Genomic DNA, 19,449 nt, shown 5'->3' on the forward strand with positions numbered 1-19,449 from the left:
TCTCGCCATCAACAAAGGTTTGAAAGATACAAGCTAGCTGGGGGTGGAGGGAGGGAGCGGGGCGAGGAGCTGTGCCCGCAGGTGGGTGGTCAGCAGCAGCAGCCGGGCTGAGGGAGACGTGGGTCGGGAGCGATGGGGCTGCATCGGTGACGGGAAAGGAGGTAGCTGTTGGAGAACATGGGGAATTTTCCCAAGGTTTCTCGTCCTAGTCCCACGGGTCTAACTGGAATATTGGTGCGAGAATGTGGAAGTCCCTGTGAGCTTGACACACTGTGCATAAAAGTATCTGATGGTGCCTGGCAGCTATAGATGCTCAGTAACCTTAGGATGAAACTGAAGTTGAGTCATGTGGACCTTGAAAAAGTTTCTCCTCACTGTTGACTTTTGTTTTTCAGCCAAATATTTACTATACACTATGGCAGGCAATGTGTTTGATGGTCTAATATAAACCAGACATTGACATGGCTTTTACCCTCAAGGCACATCCACAGATACAAAGTGTAACCTGGTGGGGAAGATTCACCGGCTCAGCAAATAATTATCGAGCATCTACTACACTATTGCCAGGCACTGAGTGATACACTAGTGACAACAGAAAGTCCCTGTGCACATGGGTTTCATGTGGGCAATCAATGAACAAACACTCAGAAACAGACTGCTGTTATCATGTGGGGTTACATGCAATGGAGAAAAAGAAAGCAGGGTAGAGAGACAGAGTAAATTGGGCATGGGAGGCCCTGTGTTAGATGGGGTAATCTGGGAAGACCTCTGTGAGGAGGTGATAAATGGGCAGTGAGGGAGTGCCTTCTAGTCAGAAGGAAGAGCCCTGAGGCAAAGAACAGCAGGTAGGCTAGTTTGGTATGACCATGATAAAATAGAAAGTGGTAAGTGATACCGTAGACCTGCTGTGATAAAGTTACTCCCACCTTGGGGGCAGGGGGGAGGGGGTTGGTATATTGAGTATGTGGGGAGGCATTGTGAGGAATCATGGAAGGCTTCCTGGAGGTGCTGGCATCTGAGCTGGACCTTGATAAAGGGACCACATTTGGACCCATGGCAAATGAACACTGTAAACCAAGGCCCAAAGGTATATAGGAGGAACAGAGAAGAGTTGGCTTGGATGGAGGGCACATTTGATAGAGGCAAATGGCTGAAAAGCAGGCGGGAAAGGTAAGTGAAGACCAGAATGTGGAGGGAAGGAGAAAGGCAGAAGGAAAGAAAATGTATAATCTTTGCAGAAGGATATGTTTGTTTATTTTAGAGAGAGAATGGGGGGAGGAGAGAAACATCGACAGGTTGTCTCTTATAAGCACCCCCACCAGGAATGAGCCCTGACCCGGAATCAAACCCACAACCTTTTGGTTTATGGAACAACGCTCCAGCCAACTGAGCCACACTGGCCAGGGCGAAATGTATAATATTTTAAAGTACCATCCACCAGGCATTTACTTATCCACTACCTCACTTAATTATTATTTATCTCAATAAATAACCATTTCTTTCATTAAATAAACATTTCGCTTAGTAAACAGTTCCCCGACACACACTGTAAACTCATGTTATAGATGACAAGCCGAAGCTTAGAGAGGTTAGGCTGCGAGTGAGTCACGGATGTCATCAGGGCGAGGAGGTCAGAGTTAAGGCAGGGGAAGCCATGGGGGTGTGCGAACACAGGAGGGACCCAGGCGGCACACAGCGTGGACTGCAGCGCCGGGGCGGGCCCAGCGGGCGATGGTGCGGAACTGGGATACTGGCCTCCATCTGCTGCTTTTGCATTCCCCCAAGGCCACAGGGCACAATCCAGGTCTATCTCAGGTAGCCAGTGCCTGGTTAATAGTCTACCCAACTTGAAGTTCAGAAACAAGCAAAACACAGCACCTGCTCAATCTGGTCTTACTTTTCTTGTGACCAGGGTTATGAATGAAAAACTTGGGCTGTTCTTCTTGACCTGTCTGAAGGTCGGCATTTTTAGCCTTTTCAGAACTGTAAGGCAGAGTATCAAGTAAGAGTGGCTTACGGGTCCTCAAACATTGAAAAGTTGCATTTGTTTGTTTTTTTATAAAACAAAATAAAATAGCCCAGCCGACGTGGCTCAGTGGTTGAGTGTTGACCTATGAACCAGGAGGTCATGGTTCGATTCCCGGTCACGGCACATGCCCGGGTTGCGGGCTCGATCTCCAGTAGGGGGCGTGCAGGAGGCAGCCGATCAATGACTCTCATCATTGATGTTTCTTTTTCTCTCTCTCCCTCTCTCTTCCTCCCTCTGAAATCAATAAAAACATTTTAAAAAAATAAATAAAACAAATTGCTGTGTAATAATACAATGAACACTACTCATCAATAGAATGAATTATTGATACACGCAATATGGATGAATCTGCAGATAATTATGCTGAAAGAAGCCAAATTAGAGAACCTACTGTATGATTCCACTTATACAAAATTCTTGAAAATACAAATGAATTTGTGTAGGCGGAGTAGTGGGAGCCTGGGGCGTGCAGTCGGGCGGCGGGGTCAGAACAGTGAAAGTCAGCAATTACAAATGAGCACCAGGAACTGCTGGGCATGGCAGATATGTTCATTATTTTAATTATGCTGATGACTTCTCAGGTATATACACGTGTCAAAGCTCATCAGCTGTACACTTTAAATACATGTAGCTTATTATATGCCTATTACACCTCAATAAAGCTGGGCAGGAACATAATAGTCTACAGATCTTAAACAAAGCCCCTCTAATCAGGGGAGATAAACACTGTAATTTCTATAACGTGTGTGGCACAGATTCCTGGTGTTCATGAATATGTGTGTTCTCCTCTTTTGGGGCACACAGCTAGGCCGCAGTTTTCAGCCTCTCTGGCAGTAAGGTGAGGCCAGGCCCAGGGTTCTGGCCAACGGAACGTGCACCTCCATTTCCCACCTGCCACCTGAATGGAGGACACTCTGAGGATGCAGAGTAGCTTGGGTCCCTGAACTCTGGAGCGCAGCACCCTGTCTCCACCCTGCGCTCACAGTGGTTGAATGAGAAACGAACCTGAGCTGTGCTGAGCAACTGGAATCGTGGAGCTGTTACAGCAGGAAGCCTCCCGGCTAAGGATATGACATAAATTATTCCTATATAATTAACAGATATTAATATGCAATTAAAGTACATTATATGTTATATTAATCATTAATGTGTGTTATGCAATACATGTTAATATATGAATCGGTATATTAATATTCCTAATACCAACATTAATTTTGGTAGCAGAACAGAGGGCAGATCATTGAAACAAGCCTCCGTTCCCTCCCCTGTGAAAAGGAAGGACATGTTTCTGCTTATGACACAAGCTATAATAAAAAATGAATAAAACTATGTAGTTGAAAGCTTTCCGAAAGCAAGTGTGTTTTTTACCTGAAATATGGTTTTCAAAACTGTATTATAAATGTCTGCATCTGATTTCCTTAGGCCAAGTTCATGGTTTTACTTCCAGTGAGGACCAGGTGACTGTTCTTTGTTCCCAATCAAAACGAAGCACCTGCATCATATTTGACATGATCTGAACAGGAAGGACCTGAAAAGCATCGGTTGGGACAGTTCTTTTTGGCACAAGGTGGGAGATGGATAGGTGGTAGATACATTAAAACATAAATGCATAGAAAATGGATACACTGTTTAACATAAAGATGTTAGATCTTTGTATTAAAGGCCTTTTGCTTTCCCATTTCATCTTTCTTTTCTCAAGGGGTGGCCTTGAATTCTATTTCCAGAGGGTCAAGGGACGTGAAGCCTGACGGATGTGTCGATGACCGAAGCCATCGCGACCAGAAAACGGGCCTGAAGCGTGCCGGCTGCTGTCAGTGCAGGCGCGGCAACGGGAGACCGCGTGTAACAAGGCGCGGATGCGCCCACTCGCAGCTCCGGCCGGCTCCTGGGATTTCTTCCACGCTCCTCTGGGCAGCGCTACTGTGCTCCCAGGAACAAACATTCCGCTGATACACGTCTAAAGTGGGTGAAGTCAGGATTTTCAATGAGCGGCCCTAATCTAAATAAATTCTGCCACAGTGACAGATAACCCAGCACCTCGGTAGCTGACAACGACAAAGATTTCTTTCTCCCATTATGTCCACCAAGAACTAGCGGCAGCTCTGTCCGGGCACTCCAGGGCCCAGGCTGAGAGAGGGGCCCCTGTCCAGAACATCAGTCCCCAGCCTTCGTGGGCTCTGCCCTAAGCCTCCAGGTGCAGGCTCACGGAACGTATGTCTAAGTATTTAAAAGTATAGACCAAGCTGAAACTGTTAAATAAAGGCGTGCTACCCTGCTTGACCAATATCTGTTCATAACGCAGAAGGCAAGATGGAACTGCGGCTTCCTGGCCTCGGCGGAGCCGGGCTCAGAAACATCACCATGCAGGGAGAAGCGGCCCGCCCGGGGCCGCTCCCTTCCCTCTCGCCTCCCCACCCCACTCCATCCTGTCCATCCTGTACGAGCAGGGTGGCTGCACTCAGGTGCCCAGGGGCAGGAGGGGCCAGAAGCAGGCTGCAGCTGTGTGTGCAGAGGGCTCTGGAGTCCTGGGTATGAGGACTGGGGACAAGTGGAGCCAGAGGAGCACGTGGACAGGGTCCAAGCCGGGGTCTGAGGGCAGCGTGGGGCCGTACGGGTGACTTTGACAAAGGGAAAAAGGACTGCGGTGGAAACACGTGGAAACTGGTGCTGGGAATGTTCCTTCCACCTGCATTTCACCGGCCACAAAGTGAGTCACGTGGCCAAGCCTGACGTCCAAGGGGCAGGAATGTCATCCTGTTGTCAGGGGGCCTACACCATAGGAAGGGACTGTGAAGGTTTTGACCAGTAATATAATCTTCTTTCCTTAGACACCAGTACTGAGGGTTGAAGGAGGGATGGAAAAATCCAGGGCTGGCAAATACAGATACGAGCTCACAACTGGTGGCTTTCTAAATGCAGTAAAATGACACAGGGCCTTGCAAATAGCCGGCGCTCAGTGAAAGGAACAGGACTGAAATGTGACAACGTGGAAAATACCCCCACAATCCCAGCATCCTCTGTGGGAAAAGGGCCGTCACCTGGCAAAGGGAGAACAGTGAGTCTCCCGGGATACATTCTGGCTCAAACTAATAATGCGTTGCTTGAGGCGACCAATTTGTCCAAACAAACCAATCCTGGAGAGGAGGAGGGGGAGGCGATTGTGAAAGTAAACCTAGCAGCTGCTCCCTGCCCCCACCAGCGCCCCCTCCCACCTCTTGGCAGGAAAGCTTTCTCCCTGACTCCAATTCTGCAGAAAGATACCGTAGACACAGAGGTTCCCCAAAGCGTGCTGAGTGAGCCCACCCTTGGCTCAGCGAAAACTGAAAGAATAAAAGAAACTGCCTTTCTGTAAAGGCGGTTGACAAAAACTGGCCAACGACATCAAGAACTTCTTTTGGGTTCAATGTAGCTGTTTTCCCACAACTTTAAGACATTTTCTTCCCACAGACTAAATCCTAGCTCTAAAACATGCGGCATTCTGAAAACTGTCGATGCTGCCGTCATCCTCATGGCTACTCCTATTTACGTTCCAGGACTTCACGCATCTGGTCTCACAGAACCCTCAAAACAACGTGCAAGCGCAGGATTACCCTTAGTATTTCCGTTCTACAGCTGAGGAAACTAAAGGGCATTGAGGTTAAATAATTTGCCGACTGTCACAGAGCAGGGAGCAGCAGGGCGGGTGTCTGACCCTGGTCTGTCAAACTCAGATTACTGGAGCCTTCTGTTATAGCATACCCACTGCCTGCAAGGACGAGCAACTAGCGCTATGTGGTGCAAGGCCGAACACAAGCACGTGGGTCTTTCACGGAGAAAAGACAGCAATGCGGTTTTGAAATACTAGCCCCCTCAGCCCAAAGCAAACTGGCCAGCGCCCACCCCTCAAATGGGCCAGCACCCAAGCAAACACATCTAGCATGATAGGATATTTTTTTAAAGTTCCAGTAACATTTAATTTTTTTTCTAAATAGAAATATTTTTGTTCTTACTTTTTTTCTGAGTTTCAGGGTGATCCCATGATTACTGTAAATAATTCAGATCCTATAGAAATAAATGTGGTAAGTAATGAAAGTCCTCTATGTCAAGATGATCAATATAAGCAGTTTAGGATATAGCCTATCAAACTTTTTTCTATATATTTAGAAACAGAAATGTATGTATATATATCTGTTTCTTCACATGGTCTCCTTGCCTTTGTGTGTTTCTGTGTCCTGATCACTTCTTCTTATAAGGACAGTCATACTGGGTTGGGCCCATCCTAATTACCTCGTTTTAACTTAACTTCCTTTTTAGAGATCCTGTCTCCAAATATAGTCACATACTGAGGCACGAGGGGTTGAGATTTCAACATGTGAATTTTGGGGGTACACAATTCGGCCCATCGCACAAGGCAAACACAACTTAGGGAGAAGTCCCCTCCTTCCCTGCGCGAAATAGTCACAATGACACTGTAAACCGTCTGTATTGTCTTTCTGGAGGCATCATTAGCAGTGCCACTTGCTGTAGAAACTGGATTTTGGATCTGACACTCCACGGTGAGCCTACTTCCCACAGCTAGAGTTAGAAGAAAGGAGTTGCTCCTGCTGAATAACCCCCTTGGTCAGCCTGTTCACCTGCTTATCTGCAGAGTGGCTTGCCGGTTCACCAAGGGACTGCCTCATCCTGCCGGACTCACTGGCTCACATGACAGTTCAAAAGTCAGAAAGAAGAAATGCAAAGAAGTGATATGAAAAGGTGATTAATCCCCATATCAGCTGTGCAGGTTAAACAATGATGCATATTGGCTTAGTTAAGTTTAAAGGAATTAGCTACCCGGTGTTGGGGTGGAGAGTTGGGAATTTGCATGCAAGGATGGTGGAAAGACCTTTCTGGAGGGCATTCTGGCCATCGGTGCCAGTTTAAATGTCCTTGGCTTAGACTGTTACCTTACCCCAAGGAAATAATTAGGCACATGCCTATGTGCATAATGCAGCACTGTTTATATTAGCAAAAGCAAACAAACAAAACCAAAACATCCAACTGAATATCAATTAAAATGGAACGCTATGCAGCCATGGCAAGTATCCCAGTTATACTGTGAATTGAAAAAGGTAGGTTGCAGAACAGGATGTATAATTGTTTTGCTATATTGGCCGACACACAGCACTCCACATAAGACTAAGGAAAAATCAATTGTCCTTTTCACTGCAAAAGGGAGATGACACTGGGAAGGGCTGACATCTAGTTGATGTTCACAACCTGTGTAGAGCACTGATTTGTGTTTGCAGATGAACCACAAGGTGGTAACATGAACTTGTCCTTGAGGCTCATGGTGGATATGAATTCTACCAAAGACAGCTGCCCTTTTACCTGTTGCCTCACTTGACCCAAGGTTAAGTTGTGAACTAATTCTCTCCCTTGAAACAAACATGAAAAACTAACTCCCATCTTTTGAAGAAAGCTATATTAATATAACATTAACCAGGAGCTTTTTATTTTAAGATTTTTAAAATTGATTCTTAGAGAGAGAAGAAGGGAGAGGGGGAGAGAGAGAGAGAAACATCAATGTGACATCGAAACATCAGTCAGGAATTGAACCGGCCACCTTTTGGTGCATTGAACGACATCCAACCAACTGTGGCACACTGGCCCGGGCAAGAAGCTTTTTAAAGCTCTAAGTATTTGTGCCCTGGCCGGTGTGCTCGGTGGTTAGAGCATCAGCCCAGTCAAGTGCATGTACCTGGGTTGCAGGTTTGATCCCTGCCCCAGGTCGGGACACATGCAGGAAGCAACCAATTGATTCACAACAACAAAAAAAAGCTCTAAGTATTTGAGAATGGAAGGAAGAGATCTCCTGAGGCAAAGTCAGGTGGGTGAGAACAGATCCCCAGGAAGATGGACCACAGCTCACTGTAAAAGAGCCCCCACAGGGAATCCCAAAGAGCCAGACCTTGCCCCACAGGCTTCGGGGCCAGGAAAATAAATGTCTGATCTGAAACACATTAACTTCGGTCAAGAGACTTTCTATGACCACATCTCATTAATGTGTCAAACTTACTATTAAGAGAAAAAAAAATGTTTTCTTGGCTCTGAAGGTTTCCATCTCCATTGGTTCCACTGCTTTTAACTTTTTCATAAATGACCTGAACCCTCAAGAAAGAGGCTCTATTGTTTAATTTGGGGGGGATAGAGAAGGAAGGAGATGATTAAAATGTTCAAAGAGGAATGAAATGAAAAATAACCAGTTGTGCCTGGCCAATCTCTCAGGTTTTTAAATGAGTCAGAGACTGGGAGTGGGACAAGGAATTACAAGGCATGGCTCTTTGGCTAAAACTCTCTAGCCTCGGCTTCCTCACCTGGAAAACAGGAATCCTACTAAATAATCTCTCAAATTTCTTCTAACTTTAAAGGTCTGTGATAGTTAAAGAATTCAAGCCAATCACTATGATCCTAAACCAAAAAGGCGGCACCTTTTTCCAGAGGCTTCAGGGACAATGACAGTAAATACTTGGGAAGGGAGCCAGGCTTTATGGTGTGAGCACCTCTGTCAGCTGATATTTTGTTGAGTCAGAGTTAACAACTTATTATCGAGAAAAAGGCACAGCTCAGAATTCTTTCTGAAGTCTGAGTTTTCTGGGTGTTGAATGGTTTGCACAAGGGCTTCAGTGAGGAAACCCTAGTTTCATAGAAGCAGTGACGTTAGATAACTCACCTGGGAAGCTACTTAAAGTGGGAAACCCCACCCTTCACAGGGGAATTTGATGACCTACATTTAAAATACTCAGCAGAATAATTAAAAATTATGACCAAAGGATCTCATTTCTATATTTCTCAATTCCCTTTCCAGACGGGAGTCCTTGGGAACCAAGGTATTTTGAGGCAAGCTCTTCTTTTTTTCTGAGGTGGGAGGCAAGGGCATAATGCTGATGTAATGGGATCAGAAGAGGAAATATAAATAAAAACATTTATTGGACACCTCCTCAGACCCAGGCATGGTGCTGGAGACCAGACTGTGGGGACAATGCAAACAGGAGAACCTGTTGCCCTGCAGGACTTGAGTTTGATGGGGAGATGACGTTCCTGCAAAGAACACTCCTCCCAAAGTTGGAACTGGTGGTACAGGGACCGTGACCTAGAGTAAAACTCAGGAGAGAACCTACTCAGGGGTGTAGCTGGGGGAAAGAATTTTTTAAATAATTAACTTATTTTTGTCTCCCAAGCAAAATATAGTCAAAGGTAAAAATGATCATAAAATACAAATGTGCTTTAAGAACAACAAGAATCCCCTGTAACCCATCCTGCGTGTGATAACTACAGTTTACTGGGAATCTGGGCCCTGGAGTCTGGTCTAATGCTCTTGCAGCTGCAGTAGGATTATGACAGGACAGCAGATGCACATGTAACACATGTTACACCTTGTAAAGAGGCGTGTAGCCGGGCGATGCTCTCATATCATTACCCTTAACCAGCAATGACAGGGGAAACCATCTGAGCATCTAAAAAGTTCTTACAAAAATTGGGATCTCGAGTCCACAGCTTTCTACTCAGCATAAACACTTGTTTCTGCGGGAAAAAATGAGTCCAAAATCCCTGGGCATATTCTACTGCTCTGGCAGAATTCCACTGTGACCAGTTAAATGCAAATGAATTGAGAACATCTGATCTATATTTGTTTTCAAGCCCCTAAGGGTTTAAATACAAAGAAAGTTTGGGAAAATGTAGTCTTAGGCCTACTGAATCTAGAATTAAAAAAATAAAAGGCCAAAAGGTATAACAGAGCCTGAGACAAAGTAAGGCTAACTTTGTAAATCCAGGCAAGTGCGGCAAAATATTTTTTTTGGTTTCCCAACACTTTAGCAATGGCCTGCCCTTCCAGGTGAACTCTGCCAATTGATGTGTGTTTGGGTTTCTGTACCAAGTGACCAGGTAGACAGTATGGGTTAAAGAAAGACTAAATTTACCTATATATGTACATATAGGTAAATTTACATATATACCTACATATACACATACATATATACATATATACATACATATATACACACATGAGTATAAATTATACATATACATACATATAATTTCAGGACTTTTCAAAGTCTTTAATAAGCTAATAGATGCTATGAATCTCCAACAGAGGGGACACACCAGGACCTAATGCACTGGCCCCAGCATCCTGGTTTCCCTTGGGCGGCTCCATAGGACACACTTGGGAAAAACGCTGGACTCTAAACCCAAACACAGATGTCTGCGATGCAGATGACTCACCACCTGCAGCTCCACTCTGCTCATTCATGGACCCATCCACCAGACACGATTACACCTGCTCTGTGCTTCACCCAGGCCTGTCATTCCTCACCACTGCATATACCCGAGCATTCTAGTCCCACACTGACATCTACACTCGTGCTTAAAAAAACAAGCCAGAATGGAAGCTCCCACTTCACAGCAGCTTGTGCTACTGCAAACATTTCTGGGCTCTTTCCTGGCTGCAACAGTCTTCAAAGGCGGAAGGCTTGTTTCATTCCCTCGATCCTGTCTCTGTTTTTCCACTGTATGAAACTAGTGGCATTACAGAGCTACTCCGACTGTGAAGATGACAGGGGGTGCCTGTCATCTAGGGAAAGGGGACCCTGGGGAGGCAGGGGAGAGAGAGGAAGTGGGTGTTATTAGCAACCTTGCTTACTCCCAGACCTCCCGCCATTTGCTCCCAGCTAGGCCCCACATCCTGTGACTTAGCCAAGGTGCAAGGATTTGTTTGCCTTCCTCCTAATTACCCCCTTGGTGAGCAAATGAGAAAAAAGTGTGGGCTGATCACAGTCTTTCCCTCCACAATTATGCTGGGAATCGGGATGGCCGTGTGGGGCTGCCAACTCCCTGCAGATCTCCTGCCTCAATTTCAGGGAGGAGCTGCGGCTCCCAGGGCCCGTGCCTTGCAATAGTGCAGAGCAAGGGCCCAAGGTAAACAGGCCGGCGGGGCCTCCGTAATCCCGCTCCGCACGGAGATGAATCTCGGGTCACCTGTCCCAGGGGCTCCCTCACACACATCGCTGCCAGGGAAAGCCTGGGACAGCTCGGCTGAGGGAGCAACTCTGCACCCCCTACTTCCCTCCACAAGGCATGGGGGTAGGGGCAGATAAGTGAAAACAGTCTCCCCAAGGCAACTCCCCCATGGGCCCCCCAAGCTGTCAGCACAAAAACCAATCACACCAAAGCCCCTGCAGGCCTCTGCATTTACCTGTGGCTCTCAGCTGGGAACTGCAAAGCCCTTCTGGTACCCCATCCCACCATGTGTTTCCCTGACAGTGCTGGTTGGGGCAAAAAAGGAGTAGACAGCAACTATCTTCCTTTCCCATATCAAAGGGTAACGAAGCCCAGAGCTATTCAATTGGGAATTTTCTTTTAGTCCTACAGCACTTTGCACTGTATGAAGCACCTTCACACACTCATGTCACCCAACCTGGACAGGGACACCCAGCCCCATCTCCCAGAGGAGGAAGGGAAGCTCTGGGGAGATGATGTGCCTGGAGGAGACAGAGACAGATGAGAATCTGCTCCACAGCCCCACAGGGGTGCAGTGTACCCTGACCGAGCCCTCCTACCTCGAAGGACGGCTCTCCCGGAGCCTGGCCACTGCCACAGGCCTGAAGCCGGGTTTCTCTGAAGCTCTCAGTACCTCAACTGAAAGCATTTATGAATCCCCTCCCCTGGGGTAGGTGAATAAATGCCAGAGGTTTAGAGGCACGAGGTCACTCTCCTAAACTGTGTTCTATCCTGGGACGCAGGATGAGTTACAGGCTTTTCGAAGCCAGCGCTCCACCCTGATCGCACAGGTCAGGATGCTCAGGAAGAGCCTCACTGGGTTCCCACAGCTGGGGCTGCATCCAGACTGTCCACACGGCCCGGGAGGGCTCTCTCCGAGCCACGCACCTCATGGCCTCTCACTTTCCCAGGGCCCTGGAGCACACCACTGGCCACCCCTGGGCCTGGAAGAGTAGGTGGAAACGAGATTCAGAGGATGACTGTTCCATCATGAGCAGATGGAGGCCTCCCTAGCACCTGGGCCCACCTGGACCCTTGCCTTACTGAAGAATTAGGGAATTTCATTCCACGACGCATGTCTAGAAACTTTTTTACATGACACAATACAGTGGGCACCGAGCAGTTATCTGTAAACACTCATATCTGATAAGGAAACATCAGCTTACTCCTCAAACTTTCCTGCTACTCATCTATTTAAAATCCCTTTGATCCTATTTAGGTTAAAAATAACCCCCAAGGCAACAACAATACACACACACACACACACCCCCTCTATACCTATCTATGTGGAAGGTCTGGGAGTTAACACAGGAAACTGATAACCATGACGACTCTGGGGACACCACCAGGCTCGGGAACTTGGAGTGAAATCCAGGTTCGTCCATGTCTCAGTCGAGCTCTCTTAGGCAAGATTCTTAACCTTCCGCAGACTCCCCACTTTGCCAAGCCTCCGGCAGCGGCTGTGTCCCTGCTCTCACCGGAGGCCTGTGGGGCAGCCCCCCTTCCGTGAGTCCAGCTCCCGCTGCCTCTATAAGCCGTCCTCTCATTATGCTCTTTTCAGATAAACCCCTCGGAGGGTCCCAGCTGCTTCCTGCCAGGACCCTGACTGAGACAGCAGGGAGGAGGCTTTCTCAGTGCCAACTGCAGCGCTGTTAGAAAAGAGACTAAAAGTAATGGGAGACAATTAAAGCTTTGGAGACAGAGTAACGATGTCCAGTCCAGGCTAGGGCCCTGACATTCACCACTGGCACCTCCAGGAATTAAGGCAATTTTCACCTAAGTAGAGAGGCCACTGAAAACAGAGCCTGAACCAAGACAGCCTGACTTTTCCTGCGGCGAGGAGCCCATCTGCCACCTCTCTAAAGCAGTAAGATCCCTGGGGCAGGCGGGAGAAGAAACTGCATCCTTGGTGATCACTCCAGAGCCTGCGTGCCCTTAACCAACCCATCGTCTGCGTGCTCCCCGGGAAGGCTTGGGAAGCGGGCTGAGAGCAAGGAGAGGTGAAGGAGACCAGCACAGCCTCAGCTCCTGACAGTGCCCTCCCACCCATGAAATGCCCCCCACGTGGAGATGGGGGCGTGGGGAGCAAATTTCAGCCGCTGACAGGATCATCAGCCACAGGGATCAACCAGAATTGAGAGAGCGTCTGTGAAAACAAAATGCCAGAAAGAACCGTAGCTTATGAAGACAGAGAGAGAAACTGTGATCAACTAGAACCCCCTGCAATATTATCAAATACCAAACCAAATCCTGTTTTAACACTTTCTCCTTGTAGAACCCCCACAGCACACAGCATGAGGGCGAATGATACCCAAGTCTGATAAATGATCCAGGGACAAATTCCTAAACAACATCTGAGAAGGAAAAACAAATATTATTGGACACACTGGGTAATTTCACGCACAGATAAACTACCAGTAACTCCAACACCTTCAGAGGAAAATAATCTCTTGGGCCCAACAACCAAAACACCAAGAACACACAGCATCCTTCCAATGCCGTCCTAACCCTAACACACAGCACGGTGCCTGCTGACAGGCATGTATTCCGCCCAGAGCCAGCCGGCCGTCCACCCCACCCCTCCTGGAAATGTAATCAATGAGGCCGGGGGTGCTGCGCACTGATGCACGCAGCTCAGTTCAGGCGCCAGAGAACAAGCGCGACTGCAACGGACCCGTCTAGACACAGTGGCTGAGCCCCGATTCTCACTCTGCTTCACATGACGTGCACTTTTTCTCTACTTAAATCCACCTCCCTCTTGGGGAGGAGAGAAGATGTGTGGGTGGTCGGATGACAGAGTCAGCCTGGTGCATATAACATATAGTTGTTATCCAAGGAGAAGCGCAATTGGCAGGGAACGGTCTGTGTACCAAACCGTCAGAAAACAACACATTAAGACACAGTGTCAAATGGTTTCCCAATATTGACCATCTCCCAGCCAATCAGCCAATCTATGTATGTTTTTTTCTTAACGCAACTTTGAAGCACTCGGGAGTCTGGATGGCTAAATCTGAACTCATGCAAACAAAGCTGGCCACAGAGATTTGAAGAGCGGCAACAGGTCACCAGGAGTGATTTGCAGAGCCCTCTGGCTTGGAGCTCCGTCTTACCCGTCGAGTCAGCCCCAGAAGCCCGGCCGCTCATCTGCTCCTCCGCGTTGATGAGCTGCAGGTCTGTGTACGAGGGGCCGCAACTAGGACTGCTGGTGTCTTCAGAGTGCGTGGTCCAGCTGCTCTCGGAGGTCAGAGGGCATCTCCCCAGCGAGTTGAAGGAAGGGCACGTCCAGCAGGGCATGGTCAATGGTAGGCCTGGGGGCAGACCACAAACCAAAAGCATACACTATAAATAGTTGTATTTTTGTTTACCTTCAGAGCTTGTCTTACTTTGACGTTGCTCAGACCCTATGAAATCTCAAGGGCAAGGAAGTATGTAGAACTACCCCTCATGATACACAACAGGGAAAAGCAGCCAACCGAGACCCCACTGTGAGTCAGCGTCAAAATCAGTACAGCTGAGGACTCATGACCCTCAAATCAAAACATAAAATCTTACTAAAGAATATTGATGACATTAGGGTCTACTTTTATTTCTAAACTTAGATTTCAGCTTCATTCAAACCCAAACTACACAAGTCTTACAGTTTCACCCTGACCCTCCATTTCCTCCACTGCTAGTGGCAGGCCAACAATCTCAAGAAAACTCACCAATTTACACTGTAAAAGTAGGTCTGCACCGGGTTAAGGGATAAGAGTGGATATGTGAATACAGATGTATTTGCACGTGCATGGGACATGCCTCTGCACGCCTTGAGTTGCACCGTAACTGGAGGTGCTGCACAACGTTACATGTGCCGTTGGGCATTTACCAGGGCTGCTGACCTGTGATACAATGGAAAACATCTCTGAGGGGAAAATGCAAAGGGTTTGGCTTTAACTCCTTAACCCTGAGCACCAAATTCAGCCTTTCAAAATCACTTCAGAAAGTTTCTCTTTTTTAAGTCAAGTTTTCTAATGTTTGTAGTTTGTCCAGTTCATTGCCTTCCACAAGGTTTTTCCACGGCGCTGCATAAGAATCTTATTGCAAATTTACTGAAAACAAGTGCTGAAAAAGGAAGATTAAAAAAGAGAGAAACTAAGGTTTATCAGTAAATACCCATGAAATGTCAGATACCTTTACAAGTGTTACCTCACCCCACCCATTCATCCTGAGAGACAGGCAGTGGTCTTAGTTTACAGGGCAGGAAGGAGACTCAGAGGTGAACTCGCTGACCCAAGGAGACTGACTCAGTTCTCCTGGCTGGAGAAGGAAAACTATAGAGTTGGGTTAAGAAATAGGAAGAGAAAACTGAGATTTAAGAGGGGAGAAAGATTAAATAGTAATAGTTGTGGCACAACTATTACTCTGTAGTATAAAAACTACAGAGAATTTTCATTCCATATTCTCTCGGGCATTTATAAGACACATAGGTCTTCCCTCTGTCATGGTCCAGCATCACTGTGGATGGAAAAAGGGGGTTCTATGGAAAGTAACCTCACAGGGTGTGAAATATTTTACAAGTCGTATAGCTAAATATGCTCATGACTTCAGGATAGGGAAAGATCTTCTTTACCAAGGCACAGAAAGCACTAAGCATAAAAAATAAATAAATTTCATGTCATTAAAATTAAGAACTTCCTTTCGCCAAAAGGCACCATAAAGAGAGTGAAAAGACCATCCGCAGGGTAGAAGGTAATACCCACCATATATCAAATCCACAAGAAACTCCTAGAAATCAGCTAGAAGAAAGGGAGAGATCGCAACAAGAATAAACTTGAACAGGCATTTTATGAAAGGAAAACTCCAAATGAAAACAAAAAAAGATGCTTAACATCATTAGTAATGTAAGAAATGCAAATTAAAACCACATGAAGTACCATTACTCTCTCCGTTTCCTGTTCTCCCTACCTCCACAGGACAAAGATAGAAATGGCAATCCCAAGTGTGCCGCAGCCTTTTATATATGTGGCTAATAAGAGAGCAAATTGGTGTTATCTGATAAAGATGAAGGTAAACACATCCTACGGCACAGTAATTCCCCTCTGACTTTTTTATACAACAGAACCACTTATGCATGTTCACCAGGATTTATGTTTAGAATCTTTCCAGAAAAAAAACAAAAGGAATGCTCATAGAAGCACATTCTTAATTCCCAAAAAGTAGAAACAACTCAAATATCCATCAACAATATAATTGATAAATGAATTGTGGTATGTTAATATAATGCCATTCACAGCAATAAAAACTAAAGGAACTATCCTTACAAGTAAAAACATGGAAAAAAACCTCACAGAATGTTGTGTTAAAAGAGCAAGCCATGAAATAATACATACAGTATTATTCCATTTATATAAAGTTCAAAAACAGGTAAAATTCAGTCATATCATTCCAAATGCATGTGTAGATAGGATAGCTGTTAAGAATCTTAAGTAGTGCAATTACTATCACAAAACCCAAAAAAGTGGTGACTCCGAGGGAAGGAAGGGGATATCTGGAAGGAGTGATCAGTAGGGAAACCCAAGGGCTTCTGGGTTATGACAGAATCCTATTTATTAGGGTGGGTGATGGGTTGTGTTATTATTCTTTATAATTTAACATACATTTAAAATATGTTCCTTTTATTAAAAAATAAAAATTTAATATATACATTTAAAATATGTTCCTTAAAATAGTGAAGGCTTATTAAAACCACATATCAAAAGACCCCAATGACTTAGAAAGAAAGCTATTTTAATTATTTATATTTTCACATCAGCTCTTTACATTTCTTAGATAAAATTTTAATATTTCCCTTGAAAGAAAAACAAAGAATAATGCAGCTGGGAGAGGCGAAGTCCCTACATCTCACAAACTGTCTCATTTGGTCTAATATACTTTAATTACCCACTTAGAAATCTTGGATGAATCATTTTATTTAGGTTCTGAATTGAGTACCCTCAGGCCATGAAGTTAGTTGAAGCACTGAGCCTGAACCTTTCTCCCAGGGGCCAGGCCTCTGACAGCCAGGCCAGAGAGCGGCAGGTAGCCCTCGTCCCAGTGCTTCCCAGCCCCATCCATCCCTTGAGGGAAAAAGTGAGGGAAGAGAGAAATCTGCCTCTGCCTCTCCAATGAGCAAGGATCCTGGATCCAGCCCTACAGCCTGGGGCAAGTTACTTAGTCCACTTGTTCTTCTGTTTTTTCACCCGTAAAATGGGGCTAAAAATAGTACCCACCTCATAAGGGGATTAGGTTCATAATGACAAAAGACTTGGGAAAGTACTTGGCACAAAAGAAGTCCAAAAGAGTTAAGTGGCGGCTGTTATTATTTCCAGGCGTATCCTCGTGTCCAAATCTACCTGAAATCTCCGCTTGGGCCTAACATTACATGCCAGAAACTAAGTCCCGGCTGCCCCTCCACGCCAGCTCCTTCACCTGAGTCGTCTCACGTTTGGTGCATCGCCACTTCTGCTAGTTCCACCTTCAGAAAGCGCCTGGAATCCCATCACTTCCCACCCTCCCCCAGCTACGCCCGGTGCCAGCCCACCCTCCCCTGGCTGGCTCATCCCAAATGCCTCCCACCTGGGCTTCCCGCTTCCCCACTCAAGTCTGAATAGTGTTACCTGTTCAGACTTAGGTGGAACCTCAGCACAGCTCTGCTCAAAACCCTCCAGTGGTTTCCCCCCTCACCCATATCCTCACGGTGCCCTCTGAGTCCCCAGGACGTCCCCACCCGTCTCCTTCTCGTCTCCCCAGTTCCCTGCCTCCGGTCACACCCCAGGAACACGAGGCCCCAGCGGCTGGTCACCTGCAGTGAGCTCCTTCCTCACTTGCAGGTTCTTCGGCCTGGCAGGCTCCTCCCTAGTTCCTGCAGGGTCACTCCTTCACTTCTCTAGCTTCACTCACAAGTTACAGCGCAGAGACTCCCTGACCCGTAAAATCTCACACTGTCCCTCGCCCTACCCCTCTTCGCGCCTCACTTTCCTCTCCTTCCCACTTACCACATCCTCTAACACACTTACATCGTGTCTCCCTCTTTACTGTGTTTCTGGAAAGGCCCCCAACAGAACGCACGCGCCATGGGCAGGACTACTCGGCCACATGCCAGTGACTGGCGCTTAGTGGGGCTCAGAGCACCACTGGCTGAATGGAAAATAAGTGTGTAAATTGTCAGCTTACACAGTTCAGCAAATACAATACTTCTCTTTCTTTTTATCCTTTGAGATCCTGGGTAGATTAACTTTTTTTTTTAAGTAACTAAGACATTTGGTTTCTTTTTTTGTTAATTTTTTTTTTTAATCATTATTGATTTTTTAGACAGAGAGGAAGGAAGAGGGAAAGAGACAGAAACATCGACTGGCTGCCTCCTGCGTGCCCCCCCCCCCCCCCGGGATTGAGCCTGTAGCCCCAGCATGTGCCCTGACCGGGAATCCAGTGACCTCTTGGTGCATAGGTCAATGCTCAACCACTGAGCAACACCGGCCAGGCCAGATTAACATTTTTAGTACTTACATACATTTTGATGTTGTGTCCTTTATTTACACTTTGATGTCAACTCACTAGGGCTATGTGATATATCCATGCCCATCCATGAATCCAAAAGAGATCGAATTCCGGGCTTCGTGCGTGGCTCCCCTGCGATTTCGGTCAGCAACGAGAAGCGGCTGTCCCAGGGCTGGCTCAGAGGAACTCCTTCCTCCGCACCCCAGGAGGCTTTGTGGGTAACAGCTTGCCCAACCGTTAGGCAGCCTCAGCTTGGAGAGAGCAGGGACTGTGGCCAACTTTCTCATAATTGCTTTCCCAGCACCTAAATATTTGTTGCATGAATGAACTAGTTAATGAGTGCGTGCTTGGCTAGTCTACTGTGTTGTGTCCCACATGGGGGGTGAGAGGGGCCACAAGTCCCGCCTGGGTGAGCTAGCACATTGTCTGGGAAAGGATAATATTGTCATTCTAATAAAATATTATAAGGTCCCTGTTAGATAACTGTAAAAAGCCACCTTTGAGAGACTCCTTTTCCCTCATGGTGTGATGGTAGCTTCAAATGAAGCAAAAATATAACGGACCGTTTTAAGTGTGTTTTTTAAGGCAGCCCCCAGGAAAATGTATGCATATGTTTGTACACCTACAGGGTGGGGCAAAAGTCGGTTTGCAGTTGTATGTGAAAGAGTTTATTCTTCTTATTATTTATTAATTACATACAAACAACTGTAAACCTACTTTGCCCAACTCTCTATATATGTATATATGTGTGTACATATGTACGTGTATATGTTATTTTATGTGTATATGTTATGCCTGTGTATGTATCTGTGTATATGTATGTGGCATGTGATTGCATATGCATGTGTGTATATGCATTGTGTGTATAACAATGGGAAATCAAAAAC

The 19,449-nt window shown here is 46.4% G+C and overlaps 1 protein-coding gene across 1 annotated transcript in view; it reads right to left on the reverse strand.

The window, feature by feature from the left end:
- Window positions 1–19,449, reverse strand: part of STON2 (stonin 2) — a 112,911-nt gene that overhangs the window by 57,540 nt on the left and 35,922 nt on the right. The window contains exon 4 of the mRNA XM_081141297.1: window positions 14,158–14,355. Within this exon, the coding sequence (XP_080997423.1) occupies window positions 14,158–14,355 (198 nt within the window). The remainder of the gene's footprint in view (window positions 1–14,157; window positions 14,356–19,449) is intronic.

This window comes from Miniopterus schreibersii, assembly GCF_964146895.1.
Source record: "Miniopterus schreibersii genome assembly, chromosome: 1".
Taxonomy (NCBI): Eukaryota; Metazoa; Chordata; class Mammalia; order Chiroptera; family Miniopteridae; genus Miniopterus; species Miniopterus schreibersii.